Source organism: Habropoda laboriosa, unplaced genomic scaffold (assembly GCF_001263275.1).
Source record: "Habropoda laboriosa isolate 0110345459 unplaced genomic scaffold, ASM126327v1 scaffold57, whole genome shotgun sequence".
NCBI classification, from domain to species: Eukaryota; Metazoa; Arthropoda; class Insecta; order Hymenoptera; family Apidae; genus Habropoda; species Habropoda laboriosa.
The window spans coordinates 1,696,307-1,719,897 of record NW_017100229.1 but is presented as its reverse complement, the minus strand read 5'-3'; the positions used below and the strand labels follow the sequence as shown (position 1 = coordinate 1,719,897).

Here is a 23,591-nt window from a genome sequence, read left to right as displayed (position 1 = left end):
GACTTGTATACAATTTACCTGTTCTAAGAATTTTACTAGGAACTGAAAGAAACTAACGATTTAACGATCGTTGTTCCCCAGACCGCTAATAGCTTGAGAAAGAACGATTAATTAAGATGGAAGATAAGACCAGTGCGAGAGGTTGGTGCTGTGAAAAGAACGCAACACTGTTGAACACGGAGAGAACTCTATCTAAGCGATCAATTTGTCGTCTACGCGACGGGGAGATCTTTCCATCGATATAATACGCGACAACTCTTTCACACTTGGTGCAGCGCCTACGCCTACCTGTATAGCTAGGTAGGAGGTTCGACTTCTTATCTCCAACGGAATTTTCAGTGTGAAACAAAGGAATAACAACGTGTAAAGTCCGGTCTAAGCCCGCGTGTAAGACGTCGATGTGGTTCTTGTTCGGTGGACGCAGGCGGCGCCAACGAATCCTTTGATGCTTCGCCGCATGGTCGCTTTTTCAGGTAGCCAGAGACGCATTAGTCACTCTTCTCGTTCTCTTCGCTTGTCCCTCTTCAAGGGAGAGGATGCTGAACGCACAGGTATCTAAATGAGCTGCTCAGAATCATTAATAGGCGCTACAGCCGCGAACAACGCGTGTGTCGTCGCGCCATCTTTTCGCAGATACCTATTTCGAGGATTTTTGTTCAAAGTGACGACGACCACCATCACCTAATCCTTGTGAATTTCCCAAAGGAACCCGCGCAAAAGTGTCGGTAAGAAAAGGAGCAACTCGAGGGAGTGGATCGTTTTATTGTTCGCTGTGAAAAAGTGGTTCATTCAAGGTCCAGCGTCTTTGTTCTTCAGGAAATCAAGTATGAAGCCATCAAGCTGCCAGTAAATCGCGAGCCGCGGCAGCCTCTGTTTTTCTGTGCGTCCAATCTCGGCGCCAGTCGGAAAGCCAAATCATGGCCTCATTATAAAGTAATTAAAACCCATTACTAATGCTATCCTTTATCGAGGGAAGCAAAGGGCAGAAGCCGACACAATGAAGCGGCAGTCAGACCCTCGTCTTCTTGCCGCGCGCGGCTCGAATCTAGAGCCTCGATTTTGGCTGCATAATCCAATAGTAATACGAGCCAGGACAGGACACCTCAAAGTCCGACCCTTCGATCCTGTCCAATATCCGTCCTACGATGAACTTCCAACAGGGTTTTCGCGTCTTTTAATTCAATTTGCTGTCCGGGATGGACAATAATCGGCCGACGTTCGGCGCGATGGACAACCGTGATCGCGTGCAAGCACTTGGGAAACGAGATGAGTGACTTGAAAAATTTACGTGGACGTAATTACAAAAATCTAACGATCAGGTTTCCGAAAGCGACTACGACAAAAAGCGGCCTTAACGGAACAAGACTGCGACGAGGCCGCTGGCGCCAGGGCTCCTCCAACTCATTACACGATTCTCCTCGCTAAACCTGCATCAGACTTCGAGACTGAGTTTTTAAATTTATCCCGCGTACCTCTTAATAACGCGAGAGAAAACTCGTTCTCCGTGAGGCAACGTAAATAGCTGGAAACGATTAGAAACGGATGAAAAACCAATCTACGCGGGAGAGAGAAAGCTCGTTTTTGAAGCGTGGAGAAAGGGAACGAAAGGAAGAATCAACAAACGGGATAGTTCATCGATCACGTTAACAGCGAGAACGAATTCTGGGCGTCTGACGTTCGAGCCATCCAACTCCAACCTTCGGATCTTCCACGAGGAAGCTGACACTTGCCTCGTCCAAGTTTTCTCCGCTGGGACGAACCACGGTGCTCTCCAAGCTGGTAGAGCGGCCCACGATTAGAGAGGTGTGACATTTTCGCGATGTTATCGCCGAGTTAAGCATCGCTTTTCGCATTCCGACAAAGCCGAGGCATCTTGGCAAAGGTACCCGGTGATGATGGGGGAAAGATACAAATTGGGGTCGGGAGAGTAAAGGTCCAATTGACCGGTAAGAGATCTTATCCGTCTAATGGACAGAAGCCACTGCGGTGAAAATCAAGAGTCACTTATTTCTCAGGATCGAGACGCGCAAGCCTTTTGAAATTCTTTTTAATCGGCCGCTTTCCCTCGGCCTTGCGAGAGACAAAGACGAAGAAGAAAAAGGGAGTGGAACGGCTGACAGAGGGAAATGAAAAGATAGTTAACTCGATCCAAACCGCCTTCTTTTACCTTTATTTCGTCTCGTTAATTCGTAAAAAGAAATAGAAGCTGTCAATGGACACAATGGCGCGTCGAACAAAGTGGTGACTGGTAGAAACTACGGTGGAAGAATATTTCGGCCGTCTGATCGATTACAGAATAATCGAATTAGCCACTTTGTCCTTCTCGCCGACCGTACGCTGACCTGCCGAAGGCGCGCAACGTAATTTCACCGAGTTTCCAAAATTCTGGAAAGACCGTAAGGAGGTTGGGAGAATCCGGGTCAGTCGGTGGATCGTCTTGTTCGAGGATAAACGAAGCTTAAGGTGATCGAGCGTGCGGGTGAAATCCCTTGGGTCCTTTATAGATTTACTCACGCCCCCGGATCCTTGTTTACGTGGCTCGTAACCATCCGTCGCTAAACATTTATCGTCTCCTTGAACAAAACCTCGATAACGTTATTATTACCATTACGCCGTACCCGAGGCGTTCCCTAAGTGCTTTTCGCTCTGAAGTATCGAAAGTGCTTTTTAAGATGAGATCGCGCCTGGATCGAGAAGCATCTCCCGTTGCATCCGGGATCGTCCGTGCGCGGCGGTAATGCTGCAACCGTAAATTGATGGACGTTCACCGTGTACAGTAATTGAAACTCTCGAACTTAGCAAATGAAATCTCGGGACCGGTGATTGGTATTATTATTCTGGACAAACGTTCGCGCGAGATTATAAGTCTCGTGGCGCTTTACTTTATGGAAACTCTGTAAAATTCACCGTCCCCCGGTGAATTACGCATATGTAATTGCATCCCCGCTCGACAAACATTTATCGATGCGTTCTACAAAAGGTTGGTGGACCGGCAGGTATCGTTAACACGTTCGTAATCACCCTTCTCCCTCTGCGTCTCCTACATAACTATTTACGCGTATATACCGAGATTTACAACGGGGTATTCACACGAGCTAAAGACTCATAGATCGCATTGAGTAGAAGTTTGCAACATGTTCGAGTTCCACGTTTCAGCATCCTCGACTTTTAACTTGGGCATCCCGATCTTTTATAGGACGGGAGAATCGATGCCGCTCTGGACCCTCGTAAATTGTACGCAGGCTGGCGCGTATTGTGCCCGGTGATTTACCGGTGCAAGTCCATTAGTCGTAAAGCAATGCTCCTCTCGCCATTGCTAGATGACGGACGATAAGACAAACTGCGTTTCCAGCGTATATAATACCTAACGGAGCGGTGTGGTACGAGAGCACCACGCGATCGGCTTGTGCCAGCTACGGTTCCAACTTCCCTTTCATCGACAGTCCGAGAGCTCGCTCTCTTTCTCCACGGACCTCCGTTGCACTCCCCGCCGTAATTTACGATCCTGGCCTCGTCATTACGAGCCGAATGCCTCTCGACCTTCGTTACCGGCCCGCGGAGAAGCAAGGGTGAATCCTCCCCGGCCTGTAATGCGCATTATACTCCGCCTATAATGAGCTATTGCCGACTACGAATCGTCGAAAGATTGTAATCGATGGTACCCATGTTTATTCTTTCATCTACCGCGTGTCTTCATCCACGACTACCATGATTTTTCACTACGATGCCCCTCGCGTTTCGCCAACGGATCGTTTTAATTAAATCTCCACTCTTTTCTACATGATCTCGCAATGAAAATTTACAACGCTCCGTTTGTTTGCCATTTCGAACACGGTGTCTGTAATTATCCGCTGGGTAAAAGGGAGCGTATGCCGCTGATTTTAATGATAGCTCGCGATAGACCGATCTCGGTAGGAAGATTTAAACACATTTTACAACGTGATGCGGCAAGAAAACGCTCCAGTTCGTTCCACCCTTTCCCGCATATCTTACGTGCGCGGCGCGGGAGGTGGAGGAGGTTCATCTGGACGATGATGCAGATAACCAGAGCTGTTGCACGCGTACGCACGGTAACCTCCATACAAAATCCTCATTACGCCCCGTAGAACCCTATTTTTCTTCGATAAATAATGGTAATTACTCTGGTAGCGAGCGATTAAAGACGCAAATGAGGCAGGATACGCGGCTATCCCGAGCTAGTTTTGCGAGGCTCCACCGCGTAAAATCGCGTCCGCGGAAAAACTGGACGATAGCGAGGAGAGCCCTGGTGCTCGGTCGTACGCGTAATAATTGCCGCCCCGCAAGAAACCTAACGAGACGAACATTAATGTACTCGTTGCACGCGCATGCACGGGAGGATGCCCACAATTTTATGGGATTTTGCACGCACCACGAGAAATGGCTCTCGATATGGCCACGCGGTATCACCGGGTAGAACCGCGGAATACACGAAATACACGATTATTCTGTGATCGTGGGCGGGACCCTACATAATAAGACTATGATAGGCCATGTTCCGGCAAATGAGCGACAGAGATCTATTCCTGCATTATACATCCTTCCTGTGCGGTTAATTATACGACCGCGGCGCGGGGAAACAATGACTGCCACGAAATGACGGTTTTATTATTCAGAGAGGATGTTCATTTGCATGTGTCCGTCTTATCGGCGGGAGAATTCAAAATGAAACGCCGCGGTGTTTTTACATTTTTACAGAAGCTGGAAGGAAAGCTTAGAAATCGGCGGACGAGCGGCAGGGCGAGCTGTTATTGTGGCGGATTTCCTCGGTTTTCTTCTTCAAAAGAGAGTCGTAACAGGCTACAGTACCCGAACCAAGAAATATAATAAAATTGTAAGGATACGTCGGAAAGGAAGTGTTCGTGGGCGTGTAAAAATTCGTATCCCGCGGGAAGTATATATCACTTTGCCAAATCGAACAGATTTCACGGTAATTTTTAACCGTTTCCTCCGAAACTACCGCTATTTTCGGGACACCATCTGCCCGAAAGCATACCGAATGTTACGCTCGTGGCCCTTTGGAAAACAACGTGCCTATTTTTGATTCGATCAGATACCATTGTATCGTTTCTTCGATGATTGCAGTCATTATGCTCCCTATACCGAGCATCGGGATTGGGAGAAAGCGTGTTCGGAAACAGATTCGTAGAAAACTCGAGCCGATGTACCAATGTACGATAGTCTGTATGCGAATTCTTGGAAAGAAAAAGAAATCCTCCTTGCGAGAGGAGCGCAAAGTTCAAAGGAGCCGGAAGTCCCCTGAAAACGGAGCACACGTTTTCTCGTTTGGTTCTTCCTGTCACTCGAGACCCTTTTGCCAGCACCCTAAAAACCCGCTCCTCCCTCCGCGGCACGTTAATAGGTGATTCTTTACCTAATGGGGTGGCTGCTGTTGGGCATTCGTTATTCTTCTTTCGGGGCTCGTCGTTGAATGGAGGCGCTTATTATTTAGCAACAGAACCATCGGTTCTGGTGGGTGTCGACGGCCATGCCCATCGCACGAGTCTCGATATATTTTTGGGGTGTGCACGTTTCGAACCTTAACTTCTGTGCGTTAATTTGCACGTGTGTGTCACTGCGTCGTCGTGAACGCGTGTCAAAACCAGAAAAATATCGAGCACCGTGCGAATACAATTAGCGAGAGCAGAACAATCTTTTCACGCGAACTCGGCGTAAAAAGCTGAAGCTTCCGCGTAAAACTTCACCGCCTGGTGCGAATTAATAGACATTTCTGCGCGTTCGTATGCACCTATGTATGCCTGTGAACGTGTGCAGACCACGAGTGCAGCTGCAACTCTCACGCCTCCGACACACCCCCAGAGATGCAGGGGGTAGTAGCTGAGCGTTTTCGAATAACGGTGTATTCGCGTCAACGCGTGTCCTCTTACCACTCCCTCGCCTTTTATGCATACGTAACGTTCCAAACACCGAGTTGGCGCAGTTTCGAGGGAAGCTTGCAAGTGTTTTAATCGACAAACTATCGCGAGGATAAGGATAGAGACGAGTTTTCCAGGCGATGACGTGAGTTGGTTCTATCTAGCAGCGTGGCAGATTATGAATGGGTGGAGAGCCCTAAGGGTCCGCCTTTCGAGTAAACTACTACAACTACCAATATCGGTACCAGCACTACCACCTCCACCGTGTGCCGTCGCTGCCACCCCCGGGGGCAGTAATCTCGCATGGAGATCCGGCTTAAACGATAGGCCCTGTTTCCAGCGCCGCCCTCGTACGCGAGACTCTTAATTTCCAAGCAAAACGAGTACGCTGCAGCCACCACCCGGTCGCTCGGTTTCCACGAAAATACTTTGCGTCCAGTTCTTCGTCGCCGTTTACCGAAAGAACCGCTCGATGCCATGTTATTATACGTGGCTCGGGATATTTCCATATCGCGCGACTAGGCGAGGTTAATGCTACCATCAGACATCAGCCAACCCCTTTTTCGAAGATGGCGCGCTATTAAAAAGACTCCCTTTTTCTTTCCTCCTCCCGAGTAAACGAGATTCAACGGTCCTCTAAGACAAAGTGGCGAATCACCGCCATGCTGCCACTCGGTGTATCGCTTAATCGTCGATGTTGCACGCGAGCGCTTCTTGTCCGTTCCTCCCTCCTCGATACATGGAACGTCTCTTTCCTTTTTTTTCTTAATTCTCCCGTTCCGTAATTAACAGGTAAAGGAGTGTCAAAGGAGATTGAACGCGTTCGCGTGGAAGGAAAGAAGCATCCGTTTCACCGCGTGGGGAAAAAGAACGAAATCGCGAGTAAGATCGAGAGAAAGAAAGGCAGAAAAGTAGACGGCCATGATGGTTTGATATAGCCTCGAGGAATATAAAACGAGGAGAGATATCATCGCGCCGGTGAGTCGGAATAAAACTATAAACCGAAGGAAACAATTACCCCGACTGCTCGGTAGAAGATGCGGCTAATGATAAGTGGTTGGCTGCTCTCGGGCCTTCCATAGTCGCCGTGTTGCCTTCGGTCGTCTCTCCGACCGCCATTTTCATCGCGTTCAGATAGAAACTTCTCTCTCTCTCTCTCTCTCTCTCTCTCTTTTATTTGGTATTCTCGTAATCGTTGCGCAAGATCGCTGATACCGGCCGACCAATTATTCCTCGGACGGCCGACTGACCGGTTGACGATCTCGCCGAAAGCCAACACGATTTTTCCCGGTCATTTTCGAGATTACACGGGATTGGTGACACGTACGTACGTAGCAGCTACGTAAAAACTAAGTACAGGGCGGTCGCATGAAAAATTCATGTCCATGTCCGAGATGGAAAGTAATCTCCTGAACCGCGACTAAAAGATATAAACGAGCATATCCGCGCATCATTCCACTCTGTTGGAGGAAATGTACACGAGTGATTGTTGGATACCTCGAGTGGTGCAATTCTTCCAACGCTCGACTGTGATATGTTATCTTATCTCCAGATTTCTGGTTCTTCTGGTCGGCGATACTCTCGGATCGGTGATGTTGGTGAAACACGAGCAAAGGGATTTTCGTATTTCAATTTCCTCGTGGAACACGCGTAAAGTGTGTGCATCGTCTAAAGAGACTCGGGAGGAGCTTTGCACACGGTCGTTTTCTTTCGCGTGGCGAAGATCACAGTGTTCACAGAAGGCATCTAATTGCCAACCTCTCGCATCTCGCGCTCCCCCATAAACTTAACGACCGCCTCAACGGTTGGCCCTGCCGGTATGCTAAAGAGCGTTTCTTCGGCTATTTCACCAAGTACCCTGTTAAAGACTCCGATGGGCCGTTGTAACGTTTGAACGGTGCAAAAGACCGCGTTCTATGCGAGAGACGACCGTTCGTTTCGGCCATGTGCAATCGTAAAATCGTTAAATTAATACGTAACGGACTCATTAACGCAACGAGCCATCGTTTCGCGAGGGGGGCGAAGGAAAAAAAAATTAGAGCAAGTAAAAAATGAAAGGACGGGCACAGAGAGAGAGAGAGAGAGACACGTTTCGGATTTCTCTGGCAAGTTTGCCGTGATCGCGAGAAAGTGGATGATAAGCGCAAAGTGATCGATCGCGCGCGCGGGCTGCGTGTCCCGAGCAAGCCAGACGTTATTGGATTTTTGCACTCGGTTTGCATGATTCTGATTGGAGCGTTTGAGAAAAAGTGTAGGGTTTGGAGGGGGTGCAGACGGCGGAGGGTCCGTGATTGGTGGGACATTAGTGTAATGAAAGTCTTGAGTTAAGGGGTAAAACGTGGTAGCAGCTACCGCGGCGTGTATCCCGCTATGATTAGAGCCTATCTGCTGCATTTTCGCCGATATCGTGAGTTCGCGAAATCGCTCCTGCAATTTTAATCCGGTCTCGACGTACTCTTCCTTCGTCCAAAGGAAAAAGGAATGTCGGCGGTACGATGGGCTGACTCTCCTCTATACAAGCCGGCAAAAAGGCAAAGAGAAAGGCTGAACTGTTGCGAACGGAAGGCAGAGCACATACCCGTCTTGCCAATCGACAAGTATACGTATACGCGCATCTATCAAACTACGTTAATCACGAACACTAGCATGCCGGGAAACGTGCGTGGACAATGAAAACGTTGTACGTTGTTATCGATATGATTTACGACTGGACGAAACGATGTACTTCTGGCATCGAAACACGCGCAACGCGTTCGCTGCCCCCGTGTGTCACGTTAACGGAGAACGTCACAATTTCTCTATCGTTGCATCTTTCCGAGTCCCTACTTATAGTCGTGAATATTTCACGACGACTCCGACGTCGTTTCCCTCTTTCGCGCGTGTTGCAATTTCCCAACCTCCTGTTACAATCCATTTTTGTCATCGGACTTTCTCAGCCTGATTCCTATGCGCCGATGCATCATCGGTTGCCTGCACTTAGGGGCAACACGGTACCCGTGAACTTTACGCTCCCTCTCGCTCCTCTGTCTGTTTCTTCCCCTTCCTAAAAATAATCGCTACTCAGTGTCGGTGGACGATAAGTAATAAGGAAATGCAGGAGGAACGTAGGAGAAGAATAGGCGAGCCAGCTGCTATCGGCCTTAACCATGGTATATCGGTCCTGGTAAGGGACAATAAGCAGCTCAACTTTTGTAACAATGTTTTCTTCTCGAAGGAGGTTGTCCCGAGGCACGATAGTCGATGTAAGTTGCAGAGTTGCCCTCTAATCATAACCGCGAGTCTGACTGCAGTCCGGATGCAAGGAAGCACGTGTTGTGCCGGTTCCGCCAGCAGGTCGGCCAGTCTCGTCCATGGGCATTACGTATTCAGTGGCCAGCGCCATTTTGCCTCGACCATTTTTGCCGATCAAATCTTAATTGTTGGCTGGCGGCTGTCTAAGGAGGCGTGGCCACTGGTTGGTTCAGTTTCTGCCACGCGATGCACGAACGCATCGGTTTTCTTCTTCTTCTTCTTCCTCCTCTTCTTCCTCCTCCTCTTCTTCTTCTTTTCCGTCTTCTTAGTCTTCTTCTTCTTATAGCTGTACAAGGAACACGATACATCGCGACTTTCAAATCGTTTTCGATCCGCTGCTGTTCACTGGTTAAGCCACGGCAACCCGTGCTCCAATCAGGCCGAACCGTTCAAGCTATGCAAAATCGAAGATCGATGCATCATCTGCGTTCCCGCGTAATACCCGCAAAAAATATACTCCGGTGTAGAAGTCGGAAGATTGCAAACTGGTAGGATGGACATCGAAGACGATGAAGATGCATAACAGGGAGGATGTTTGAATTTCACGAGAAGGAAGAAAGTTGGGATGAACATATCAACGGTGTAATTAACCTGAATGGTGAATCTCGGATGACACGTTCCTAAGCAATTTGCACGTCTCTCGGTCGATGGATGTTTAGCGAGCAGGTAAATTGGTGCGAGGACAACGACAGGTGGAGAACATGTTCTCAGACAGCAACACCGGATCTCTGGACTGTAAAGTTCACTATTATACCATTACCTTGCCTATCTTAATTAATTTTAAACAAATTGTCCGTTGAACAGCGACAGTTAAAAGCGTGTTAGGGAACAAATTTCTCTCCCTCTCTCTCTCACTCTCACACACTTTGTGTCTCGTTAATTAATTTTAATCATTGTGCAGAGCCACATATAATAATAGGTACGCACAGTTTACACGCGTATTATAGTAATGAGAGAGTACGTTTATAGTTTGTTTCAATTAACAGTAGACAACCTTGGAAAATGATTATCATCCGATCGAGTAGTGTCGTTTTCGACGAGCGATTCTCACTTTCGATTTCCGAAAGATTTTTCGCTAAACTCACAGCACCTTGTATGCTATCGAATGGTTTCGCAGAGGTAGGTTACCTATGTAAATTCATTACGATAGAATTTCATCGAAGTAAGATAAGGGGATGGCCTAATAATGCGAGCTTGCACGCGTCCAACACGCACCGGCCAATTATCTCGAAATTAATATTGCACCCGGTATAATCAGGTCTGTGCATGGCGTAGTAGTGCGCATTGCTGCTAACCTTCTCGCCATAATGACACGTATTACTCTGATTGGCAACAATTGGTAACAATTGACGGGCGGAACCGAGCCTCGGAGGTTCCGCTACTTTGCCCGCGTTGTTTACGACCAGAACTTCGAAACGTTACACCTTAATTGGCTGGCTACATGCTCGAAGAATTATCAAGGCTCCTTTTCATCCCTACACAATTAGTTATTAGAGATGTACCTGTAGCCTATCTCTCGACACGGTGTTACAATCTGGTTCGTCCTGAATGCATATAATTTCCAAGCTTTCGAAGAATAAAGTAGCGATCATTCCCGTATTAGCACTTCCTTCCTTTGCAGAACCACGAAGGAGCAACGTTGCCTCTCGAACGAGGAAGATCGCCCAACCGAACTGTCTTACCTAGGTGATTTCGAGATAACTCGAAGAACGAGAACTTCCCTCGAGAAATTCGTTCGGCACGACCAACGCTGTCCCGAATATGGATATGCAAAGTGAGAAAGGAAGCGGGCTCTGTTATGATGCTTCTAAACGACGCGACGCAGCAACAGCTGAGAAAAGCGAGAGCGGTCATTCTTTTATAATCTTTCATTTGCCTCGTAAAAAGACGAAACAGCGGATGCTCGGTAGAGGCAGAGCATCGGATTTTACGAGCCCCGTAATGCAGCCAATGGACCGTTGCTCGCGTACTATATCCAACTTGTCGGGAAGTTATTACAACATCGTTACGTTCCAGCAACTCGTCGTTATAACCCTTTCTTCGCATTTACGAAATTAAAGTCGCAACTGGATATCGTGCGATTGAATTCAATTGTGAGATAAATGTTTCGCCGTTCCTCGGAGAAAATGGAATTTCCAGCTAATTGGCGATCTCGCGGCGAATTTTTGAAAGTTGAAACGAAGCGTAAGTAAAGATATCAATTAGCACGGTGGCCGATTAAGTCATCTTTAACGGTGATTGCAGTGTGTGAGCATTATAGCAGAGATACGGAGAAAAATTTTACGCGCCGTCTAATTGGCCCATACTCGATAGTTTCGATGTTATTTCCTCGTAAACACGAGGTCCCGCAAGTTTCTCATTAAACGATCGTTTCTACATTTATTATCGTCCAATGCAAACTCCGTTCTTATTCCTTCTACCCTGTTATTCGACGCTCCATTTACGATCCATCTTCTATTTTTTCCACCGATAAAACCAGTTGGCGTATTCGAAAACACCGCAACCGAACGACTGGCGAAACGTTACGGTGTGCAATCGCCTCTAAGTAAATGACAGCCCGGAAGGTGTGTAACATTTGGACAAAGGCTTAACGCGTTTTCTTTGTTATCCTTTCCAGGGACTGGTCACACCCCCGTTATACGTTATTTGCCTTCCGCGAAGACGCGTAATAAATCGATTACACGTCGATCTTGCAATTAACGAGATCGTTACCTGATCGTAATCTATCGGCGAAGCGTGCACAAATAAATCTTTAGCCAAGGAGAAGCGCGTCGGTGTTTGGACGGAATTAGTAACGTAATCCTTCAATTCCGAGCATATCTAATCTACGAAAATCCCTATAATTCGCCGGGCTTTAATACGCTTTTGATCGAAATTGTCGGGCAAAAAGAAGAGGCGAGTCTCGATGCGCTGGCAAGATGCTCCAGTGCACCAGTGACGTCATCGAGTTTGCGGTCTCGAAATTACAATATCACGAAAACGAGCGAGTCAAGATGGTATGGTCTATGGATCCGAAGGGAGGTAGAGGAAAGGTCCTTTCCGCCAGCCGTGTGCTCGCTGAATAATAGCCTTCTGATTATATGCATTATATGGGCTGAGATTGATACGGTTCGTAATAAAATAATTGAAATAATCACACGCCACAAGGTCGGCGCGACGTTAGAAATCTGTTGACCGAATGAAATGGCCGTTAACGGTGTATGGTGCTTGCAACAAACTAGGTAGGTACTTCGTCCGACGTGATTGAAATTCTACGAACATACTTAACAAATCACATCCGACATTTTTCTCCGATTGAATCGACTCGGGCCGAGTCTCGAATTGAAAGGAATACTTCCAACCTTGCCTTTTCTCTTTTCCCACAAGAATCAAATAAATTTCTCGTTAGGATAGCAAGTCGCGCGTCTTTTCCTGGTGTGGGTCTCACGGCGCCACCGTGGGGCAGACATCAGAGCACACACGATCGTTTTCTTTTCTCCCTTTTTTTCTTCCATTCTGAGGCAATCTTAATATTATCCTTGGAATTACGGCCCTCCGGTGATCCACGACGTGCGTTCCCATCACATACGCACACCATCGAATTAGACTCCAATAATCGCGTGCATATTTCGGAGCAAGTCGTTTCCCTTCGTGCACACGAATTTTGCGTTATATAATAGATTGCGAACGGCGAATTAACTTTATCGTCTACACAGTGCCAGTTGCCTTTAAAGATTTCAATCGTGAGTATTTTTCAAATTTTCAAGGGGCTTGAAATTTGTTTGGGAGCTGCGTGCGTGTTTATGGTTTCCGCGAAAGCGTCGCAATCAGCCCTCTTTGACGGCCCCTTTTTCTCCCACAGATTAAAGGCAGTGCTTCATTTTCTAAAGCTATTCCTAGAATTACGATCAGCTCGTCTGCGAGTAGAGGCTCCTCTTCGAGGAGATGAAACGATCGAAATCAACCGGTGAATCATTTCGCGAAAATTACAAAGCAACCAACACGACAATGTTCGTGAAAATAACTGGAATAATTCTATCCAAGCTGTAGCACCGATTGTGTCGAAAAGTAACGACGTTGTTTCGCTCGAATTTACAGTTTTGCAACTCTTCGAATTTGTTGGTTCGATCGAACAGTCTCTCGGACGATAACGCAGATCCCTGTTTCGCGACTGAAGGCCGGTCGAACTAATGACGTCACTGTGGTGCTGTGTTCCTTTCCTTGCCACACGTTGTGCAGTGATATTTACACGGGGAAAGTAGAAGGAGTATCGAAGGTATTTGAGCGATATTCGGTTAATCTGACATTTGTGGAGTGAGTGAAAAGGGTGAAATTTCGATAGATTTTCGGGTAATCTTCAGAGAAGGCAGGTAAGGTACGTGCATGGAAAAATGATGTAACGTTTGTTGCGCTGATAAGAAGGTACACGTGGGTCTCGCATATTGGCAAACCACTTGCGCGTATTGCCAGAACATTGGAAAACGTACGATTGAAAATCGTTAAAGTTAGCAATCTATAAATAGCTACATAGATTTCTTTGGCAAAGTAAGGTTAAGTTGCAGTGTGCATCTTGCGGCTGGTTCCAGAGCCTAATGTTACGAGGCAGCACCGTGCAGCGCACCCGCGGCTCGAAGCTCCCTCGATCAACTGGGTGCAGCACTAAATCCACGCGGTTCCATTCAAATTCGTGGAATTTCCCATTGGGCAATTGGTAACGAGCCGATCGTTGTCGTTGTCCAGATATCGCGTTCCCTTAATCGAATAGAAAGAAGAGATTGTGAAAGTCGCGGCGCCAAAGCGGCTGTCGAGTAGCGTGGCGGGCCGGATCCCTTCTCCTCCTCTTCCATTATAATAATTCGTAAATTTGCCGGGGACCGGGTGATGAAGAACGAGGAGGACGAGGACGAAGAGGTGGCGCGGTTCGAAGTTAAACCGTTGGGTGGAGGATAGAAGGAACGGAAGGTGGGACGGTTAAGAGAAAGAGTGAAAAGAAAGGGAGGGGGTAGAGGGGGCGAAAGATGAGAGAAAGAGGAAGAAGAATCGCGAAGTCGGTGGCGGATTGGCGGCCTGAGGCGCGGTTGCAGATTCCCGGCGTGATGCCGGTGATTCGCGGCTCTGGTGCCCAGTAATCGTCGGTCCCCTTACCCGACGTATTCCTCCTCCCTCGCATCTTTCCTCGGTGAATCCCTTCTCTCCTCTCCTCTCCTCACGAATTCGCCTCCTCTCGCCTCCCGTAGGCGTCTCGTACCTGTTTCGTCCTTTTGATATGGCGCGGGCCGTTGTACACCGTAGGACGAGGAGGTAGAAGGGGGGCAATCTCGCGGTAAATACAGCAATCGGTTGATGTGCCGTCCGCATTAATATAATTAGTCACCCCGAGCGGTCGAAAGCGACCCGATGCTGGAGAAGCCGACTGGACTCGACTCGACTCGTTGCCTTCATTCTACTTGGAAAGCATCACGAGGCCGGGGGCAGTTTCTCCGCGTATAGGTGGAACATGCTGCTCGACTGTTAAACATCCCGAGAGAGGGTTGAGGGAAGAAGGGCGTGGCCCGTCCACGTTGGATCATTTTCATTTCTATCCGTGCAAACTGATATCCCCCTCCTTCTATATACTCGATCGTCCTCATTTTTGCCTGCTGTACGTTAGTCTGTAGACAAAGACGGATCAGTACCTCTGGGCATCATGAACCGAGAGTAGCGTTCCCGTGAAAACCAGTCGAGAACAATTGTCCACGGCTAGAAACGCGTGTTCCGATATATTTATTTCCATTCGACATTCCTTACAGCTGCTTTCTTAACTCGCCAAAGATCGTACAGTTCGATCGAAACGGTAATAATGGAATTGTACTCTTTCGTAGAATGGCGCCAAAGAAAATCGAGGAACCCGAACGGAAACCGCTTATTGGCCGCGTGGGTACCAACTTGAAAATTGGCATTGTAGGCATACCTAACGTAGGGAAATCAACGTTCTTCAACGTTCTCACCAAAAGTCAGGCGGCTGCCGAGAACTTCCCCTTCTGCACCATCGATCCCAATGAAAATAAGTATCCAACTTTTTATTATACACGCTTCCGTTTACTGTCTAACCTGCCGTTAACTCGCATGTCGTTTGTTTCCAACTTTATTCTAGTAACCTTAAAATGAATATTTCACGTGAAACTTTTCTCATCCCTGACAATACAATACTCGACGATGTGCGACGAAACTTTGCGCCGCGAGAAGGATGAAAGTAAAAACGAGCGCGATCAATTTTACGTAAACACGTCCTGCATTATCAAAAAGAGTTTCTTCAAATTTATCAAAGGACAGCCTCGCGAAGAATTCGTTCCCCCGTGGCCAGAACCTCATCGATGCGTGTATCCAAAAGCTAACGCTTACTACGCTTATCACGAGGATATCGATCCGTTTACTAGATTTCCCTCCAAGTGCGTATCGAGAAAATATGGGAACGTTCAACCGCACTTCGGGTCACCTAAGGAACCTTTCACAGTTCGCGATCCTTATTGCGAAACGGAGGCAAGAAAGAAGTATCTAGGAAGTAGCCCGACGTGCTTCGTTATCCTGGGGAAACCCGATCTAAATACGACGAAACTTGCTACCGTGATCGCAGACACGTGGAACTGCATCTTGATTTCCCCATTGGTGCTTGTAAATCAGGAGATCGAGAGAGCTAGCGAAAGGGGTAAAGTAATGGCGGATATTCTACGAACCGGAGAATGCTTAGGCCCTGAGATTATCGTGAATTTAATAGCAAATCGACTGAACAAAAGGGACGTGTTTCACAGAGGATACGTTGTAGAAGGTCTTCCGTTGATACCGAACGGGATGCTCGATTATTCCTCTTACTCGAATATCTCTCGCGAAGAATCGAACCTACCAAGTATCTCCGAGAACTTTATGAAATTTTTCGACTCGTCGTTTCATAGGATCTGCGGTACAGCAGACGAACCCGAGAGAACCTCGACTTCCTGCGTTCGAGAGTCGAAGAATGCGATATGTAAAATCGCACCTGACCACGAGCGGTTTATCTCTACTCAAATCGAAGATATTTTCACTACGTGGCCCTTGAAGCCGTCGATGATCGTCTACGTGATGTGTCCAGATGCGGACGTTGCGAGAAAGCGTGAACTTTTTCGTGTAGACCCGACAACAGGTCGCACAGTGGACACAAGTCTCGCAGGAATAAGCGCGAATATCGAGACGTTCTTCTCTCACGATAGAGTGGACAATGGTATGAACGTTTCCTACGAATTGTATCAAGAACTAATGAACGAGGAGCGAATCTTAGACGAGTATCAGAGGAAGTACCTGCTGCGGCGGCTCTCTGACGGTAAATTCAACGTAGAAGCGCAGTGCGCGTTGTACAAACGTCTTGCAATGCCTACGATAGAGAAATGGATATTATTACACAACCCAGAAAACGTAATTCGCGTGGACGGCCGTACGCCAGTGTCCCTAATGTTTAAAAGTATCGTTGCACGTTTGCGTACGCTGTCAGTGTCGCGTGTAATCCCTGCGAAGAGATTTATCGATCCCACCGCGATAGAATTCGAAGATAAATCGAACGAAGAGGCGTTTCAGGATTTGTCGAACAGAGAAACTGTTTCGCCCTTATTCCCGTGGAGATTGTCCACTTGGAATTTCCTTTGCCCGGTCGAATTAGCCAGAGGAAGGACAGTAGAAGGGACGGCGAAGTATGCCGTTCAATTTATGAATAAAATCTTCTTTCTTTCGTCGAACGAAGCTGTCGATTTGTTCGTCGAGAATCCGCGAACTTTCCTCTTTCCGTTTTCCCCTCGACCAACCTGTAAAATCGTCGTGTTCGGTCCTAATTACTCCGGCAAGTCGGATCTGTGCAGAAATTTAGCAAGAGCGCTTAGAGGCACGATAATGAACGTAAACGGAACGGAGAATTCTCTCGCAAATGTCGATTCTATTGCTTCCTTTTATTCGTCGACTTACACGGACGTAGAAGAAAGGACAAGTACGATTGTAAATGCTATAGAGAATCTACCGAAGGAGGAGATAGACGTGCAAGTATGGAGAGATGGAGGATACATCGTAGACGGCATGTATCCTAACGTTGATTGTTGGAAAACAATTGTAGAAGACTCGGGTGTTATTTTCGAAGATGCTATCCTTTTATTCGAGGAAGATCCTTACGAATTTCTGTTGTCCAAGTGGCACAGCATTCGCGATATCAAAGAAGAATTTGAAGGAGAATGCGTGGAAGACTTGGAGGATCGAGGAGACGACGAGGAAGGAGAGGCAAAGCAAGGATTGGCAGAATATATCAGACATATACAGAAGTTTGACATGGACTGGAAGGTAATGAGACAAAAGGTGGAGGATAGTTGCAGAAATTTGATTACTTGCGATATTGGGAAAATTAGCGACGTCTCGGGATACATTATCGATCGAATTAAAGCTCGCTACGTGGACAAAGCGAGAATTATGAGCGAAGAGGAAAAGGAAAGGGAGAAAGACCTTGCGGAGTACATTGCTATGAGCGATACGGAAAATATCGAAGAGGAAGAAGGCGAGGGTGATGGAGAAACGACGGACTTGGATTCGAAAGAGGATAATCGTCGCTTTGGAGATACGAGTGTCTATTGTCCAGTGGCGCTACTCAGATATAATACATTCTGGAGAGGCAAAGAAGATTTCGGTGCGATTTTTATGGACAAAATCTATCGTCTCTCTAGTCCCGAGGCTCTCGAAGAATTTCTACGCGATCCACAGAGATTAAATCTTCCGTTTAAGAAACCATTGCTCGCGATCCCACCTGTTCGTGTCAGCATCGTTGGTCCATCGGGAAGTGGAAAGAGCACGTTGGCAGATGCGATATCTCGGGAATACGGTCTCGTTCATATCGATTATTTCAAATATTTCGCTATTTATATGAGATCTCGAGGAATGCCAGAAATTTCTCATAACGATGCTCTTATCACGCCGGAAGCTTTTCTGGACGAGGTGGAACTACCGGAGGATTTGAGTAGCGAGAAATATAATCGCGACACCGCCACAGTCCAAACGTTCGTCAAACTCTATTGGAGAAACGGAGGTGTCCTTCCTGACAAAATCCGTAGAGAATGTTTACTCGAGTTTTTCGAGGGAATGTACAATCTACACGGTATCGTACTCGATCAGTTTCCAAGCTGCCGACAAGATGTAGAAATCGCGCTAAAAAAATGCACCGTACCTGATATAGTAATAGAACTTCGCTGTGACGAGGACACTGCGTTCGAAAGAGTGGTACCTGGACTTCTGTCATCCTGGCAAGCCCAATTGGAAGAGAAGAAACGTAACGAACAATTACGGTACAAGCAGGCACTCGAAGATTACGAGATGAATCGAGAAATTTGGACGATAAAAATGTCGCACAAAAAGTCGAGGTTTCTGCGAGAAAACGGCGAAGAGGACGAGTATCGCGACTATACCGACGACGACGATTCAGAAGAAGCGGAGCTTAAGAAATTGGAGGCACAGGAAATGTGGGACGAAGAAAATGCTGAGCCTGTGTTGTTCACGGATTGGGAAGATTTCGAGACGGCACGGCAAAGAATCGAGCAAGAGTTTCGGAACAGGTACGAGAGTGATTCTCAGAAAATAGACGGCACGCGAAGTGCTCTGGAAAATGAATCGATAACGTACGTCACCGTGGATGCTGCGGGGAATGCAAGAGACGTCGTACTCCGAGTTATGAGAATTCTCGATGCTTACATTCGTCGAGACGTTTCTACTTTGGAGAAAATGTACACCGTTGATCCTGAAACAGCTGATACCCTTCTGGATCGTGGCTACTACTTTCCGAGTTCCTTTGGCCGCTGGTGTCCCGTGCAATTGCACCGAGATAAAATCCCCCTACAAATGTTTCTACCGTTGGAAGCTCGACAGGAGATTTATCCGATCATACATCGACAGTTCGTTTACTTTCTCGGCGGTAAAGACGCTCAATTGGAATTCTTGAAGAATCCATTCAAGTATCTCGAGCAAGATTCCTCTGCACCTGTTGTTCCATTTCGACTTTCCATCGTAGGTCCACCGAAATGCGGAAAAACGACACTCGCGCGTCAATTTGGGAACAAATACGGACTGAAGGTGATAACGCGAGGCGCCGCTCTGCGTCACATCGTGAAGTATTTTCCTTGGACGGAATCGGCTCGATCGGCAGAATCTCGTCTTCGAACGGGACACAGCGCCCCTGCAGAATGCGTGTACCGTGCTGTCGAAATGTACTCTATCGATCCCACTTCGATTTCTCAGGGTTTCGTGCTAGATGGTTTCCCTTTGAATCGCAAAGAATACGAGGAACTGACGTTCCTAGGTCTTCAACCAACGATCACAATTGATCTAAAAGCGAATCTAGCTTTTTGCTTGGACTGTTTGTCGCAGGATTCCGACCAAGCGAGAAATCCGCCCAATTTTTCGAATACTTTCTTCACGCATCGTTACGCCGTTTGGGAAATGGATCAGGAAAGTTTCCGACGTTGGTTAAGAAATTTCACGCAAAATGTTGTCGAATTGGATGCAACTAAGTGCAAATGGTACGCTTGGAGACGAGCTGACGAAGAAGTATGTTCGAGATACAGGATGATCAGACGGTACTTTCGACAAAGTGACTACGATAAAGTTCATAGCTTGAGATATATGAGCGTTTCACCCTACGAATTCAAAAGAAGACAGAGTCGATTCGAATCGTATTGCCCTCTTTGCTTGTACCACGAGAATACCATGAAAGCTTCAGGACCCCCGGCAGAACACGAAGGAACGGTTCAATTCAGGGAACATTTCTACTGGATCTGTCCGAGACACATGAATGATTTCGTTCGAGACCCTGAAAAGCATCTTCCACCGATAAATACCGCCCACCTTCCGCAAGATCGTCCACGTATTTTGACCGAAATAATCAACTTCGAACATCCCTGCTTCACCAAACGTTTACAAGTCCGAGGATTTTGTCTAACGACGTACGTGGATAATCTGCCGCATCGCACACTGGTACCTGGAAAACGAACAATAGGGGTTGTGTATCAAGATCAAATATACCTATTTTGCACGGAAGAGTGCCGCGATGAATTCTTGGCACAGCCTGAGAAATACGCGAGCGTCGATGTGAAATTTTTCCGCACGCTGTCCCCGGTGAACGTAGACAGTTTACCGGACCTTGGTTTCTTAGAGCAAACGGTTGTCGAGTTGATAATCAAGGCTGTAAATCAGGTGAGCGTAATTCGACCAAAAATGCCTGGTTTATCGGCCTCCGTTACCGCCGCAGTTTACATCGGCGTGTTCTTAAAGGTCCGTAATACGCGCTGCGCTTTAAACGAAGCAGAGATCTATAAAACGGTCGGCGAAAGGATTTGCAGTCGTGAAAAAATAATTAAAGTGGCGAGCCGTGCGATAAAGAAAAGGCTGAATCCTTTTGTGCACGTGCCCGTCTATAAAGAACAACCTAATCCTCGGTTCAAGTTGAGCGAACAAATCTCCATGTTATCGCGCATATTTTCACGTCAGTCTACCCCCCTTGCATTTCGTCGAACATCGCCCACTCAAGTCGTTCATTTCAAGTCTAACAGCGTTTTATTTTCCAGCACGTCGCGTACCTGTCCCCGACGAAAGATTCGATTACCTGTGCGAGTATTTCAAGCCGGCTAGGTAAGCATCTCCGTAAATATTGCTCGATCGTAGTGGCAAATATCCGCACTACGTCGCGGTACCGTTGAAAAGAAGCGACGTGCACCCCCGCGATGGGGAACGAGTTGGAATAATCATCGACATCTCCGTACTCCTTCGCTTTTATTTTCGCGTATCGAGGCACAAGCTACGGGAGAAAACGGTACGTGATCTGCATTGCAGATTCCACTAAATTCGTCTACGCGACACACAGTCCACGTTTTCAACTTTGGCCGACTTTGCATATCTCTTTCTTTTACTTGCTCCACAATACATATGCACAGCTCGAAGACGGAATTTGAACCGTTCGTAAGGCCAGAAAACGATCTTTCGTATTTCTAACCGAGATGAAAAGGTTATACGTACTCCGGAGAAAAATTAATTAAGAGTCTGTGTCGCATTTGAAATTGACAATGGCAATGGAAGTTTGATCGGGACACGCGGAGACCGCTATACGTGCTGTGGTACAGAGCAACGTGGGTAACCGTGGATGAAAGCTGTGTTTACCGTAGCACCGCGTCATCACGCTGGCTCGTTGACACGATGAGATTGAGTGTACAAAGCAGCAGAATCGCTGCACACGGTTAAATATTCTTTAACGGTGTTGCAAACTGGTAAACAGTTGACGGAGAGAGCGGAAAAGAATAGGGTGGAATCGATAAACCGTGAGAAAGGGTAAAGAATTAACGAGCAATTATCGAAGGGGATGATGAGACCGATGGAGTTTACTTTACGACACGTGCTTGCTCGCTCGCGATTCGACCAATTCGAAGAGATTAAAACGTGAAACGGTGCTAGATCAAAGGGAATCACCTCTCTTCCATCACGGTCACCCACGATCGAACGCTCTAGCCGATCTGACGGTCTCCGTCACGTGTCAGATGATTCAACGATCCCTGATGAAAGCCACCTAACACGCCGTTCCCCCTTCTTGTTCATTTTACCAACGCCTCTCTTCAAAGGCTAATTGTTTAACGAGGCTACTCGCATTAGCATTTAAATACAGCTCGTTGTCACTGCGACACCCTCGTTTCAATTCTAGACGCGTGCTCGTGACAATGGGTCCCGGTCGGGCTTCTCGCCGCGTTCTTCCAACCGGTCGCAGCGAGAAATATCTTTGCCTGTGCTTTCAGCAAAGTTCCAGCCTTCTTGAATGTCGTGGACATCGCCGGATTGGTTCAAGGCGCCGCCGAGGGACAGGGCCTGGGAAACAGTTTCCTCTCGCACATCAACGCTTGCGACGGAATTTTTCACCTTTGTCGTAAGTTGGAACACGAACAGGCGATAAACGATGACTATCCTGCACGAACGATACCCGATACGATCGATTATGTTAAAGGGAAGATAACGTGCAGTCGATGAGATCGAAAGATTAGTTTGTCACCGTGTTTACTCCTTCCGTGCACCGCACGGGCTCTTCTTCCTGGAAACTGAATCGATTGTAATTTTTTTTTCAAAAACTAAAAGGGGCTAATCTTGTACTTTTCAACGATCCAGGAGCGTTCGACGACGACGACGTTACCCACGTAGAAGGAGACGTAAATCCCGTGAGGGATCTTGAGATTATTAGCGAGGAATTGCGGCTGAAAGATATCGAGTTCTTGAATGGTCATCTGGAGAAGCTGGAAAAACTCGTGGTTCGCGGAAATGACAAGAAACTCAAGCCTGAATATGTAAGCACCGACTTACCTTTCAGCATTCTATTACGCTTGAAGAAGCTCGTCTTCTTTCCTAAAGTGGAAATCGCCGTGAATGCAAGCATACTGCAAAACTAAACGAAATCGCCGAGGAAATTGAGAGAGCGCGGCCGGTACACACTCTATTTCCTAGAACGAATCAATCGAATTACCCTCTTCCCGTGGATTGACCCACGGCAATTTCCGATCTCTCCCTCGTTCTAGACTTTGCAATTTGCTAAAAACTTTTCGAGAGTTCGAAACTACCTCTTCGCCCTCTCTCCTTCTCTCTCTGTTTCTCTCAGCTAAACTAATGGAGCGACGTTTCGCTAGTGTACAGTCCTCTAATCACGGCTCGATCGCGGAATTATCCCACTCAATGGCGCATACTCGTGCGGACGGCTACTAAACGGAACATTGCCTTCTTCGGCACGATAATGAAACACGTTTACGCGGGACTGCTGAACTTTCTGAAAGAAATTAAATTTCTGCTTTTTTCCTGCACAGGATACGTTGTTGAAAGTGAAGGGTGTAATGGTGGACGAGAAGAGGCATATCAGGTTTGCCGACTGGAGTGCCACTGACGTAAGCAACTCTGTCTAACTTGGTTATTTCGCATCTTGTCAATTTTAATACCGTCTTAACGTATTACGATCTCCTTGCAGATCGAAGTTCTCAACAAATATTTATTCCTCACGTCCAAGCCGGTTATTTATTTAATTAATACGTCTAAACAAGATTACATACGTAAGAAGAATAAATGGTAGGTGTATTATCTGGGATCAGGCGACAAGTGTTTTCAGTAGGATAACGATCGATAAACGATCGATATTAAAGTAACTGTACAAAATTCAGGTTGGGCAAAATAAAAGAGTGGGTGGACAAAAACGACCCTGGAGCTATTATAATCCCGTTCAGTGGAGCTTTCGAAAATGTTCTCGTCGACATGGACGCTGCGGAGCGCGCGAAATATCTAGAAGAGAGCAAAGTTGCTAGGTGCGTATGATTGTCTATAATTTACGAACTTGCAAATGACAGCAGCCGCGGAATGTCCCAGGTGAAGATGGTATAGCTT

The 23,591-nt window shown here is 47.1% G+C and overlaps 1 protein-coding gene across 2 annotated transcripts in view; it reads left to right on the top strand.

Annotated features, from left to right (window-relative positions):
* Positions 1–13,385: 13,385 nt before the first annotated feature.
* Positions 13,386–23,591, top strand: part of LOC108571390 (obg-like ATPase 1) — an 11,744-nt gene continuing 1,538 nt past the window's right edge. The window contains exons 1-8 of one of the 2 annotated variants that reach the window (XM_017933411.1): positions 13,386–13,534; positions 15,026–15,207; positions 20,762–20,822; positions 21,974–22,101; positions 22,338–22,513; positions 23,024–23,101; positions 23,182–23,279; positions 23,372–23,512. In XM_017933411.1, coding sequence (XP_017788900.1) covers positions 15,027–15,207; positions 20,762–20,822; positions 21,974–22,101; positions 22,338–22,513; positions 23,024–23,101; positions 23,182–23,279; positions 23,372–23,512 — 863 coding nt within the window. In that variant the 5' untranslated portion in view covers positions 13,386–13,534; position 15,026. Of the gene's footprint in view, positions 13,540–15,025; positions 15,208–20,761; positions 20,823–21,973; positions 22,102–22,337; positions 22,514–23,023; positions 23,102–23,181; positions 23,280–23,371; positions 23,513–23,591 lie in introns of both variants that reach the window. The other variant, XM_017933410.1, reaches the window with a different exon arrangement.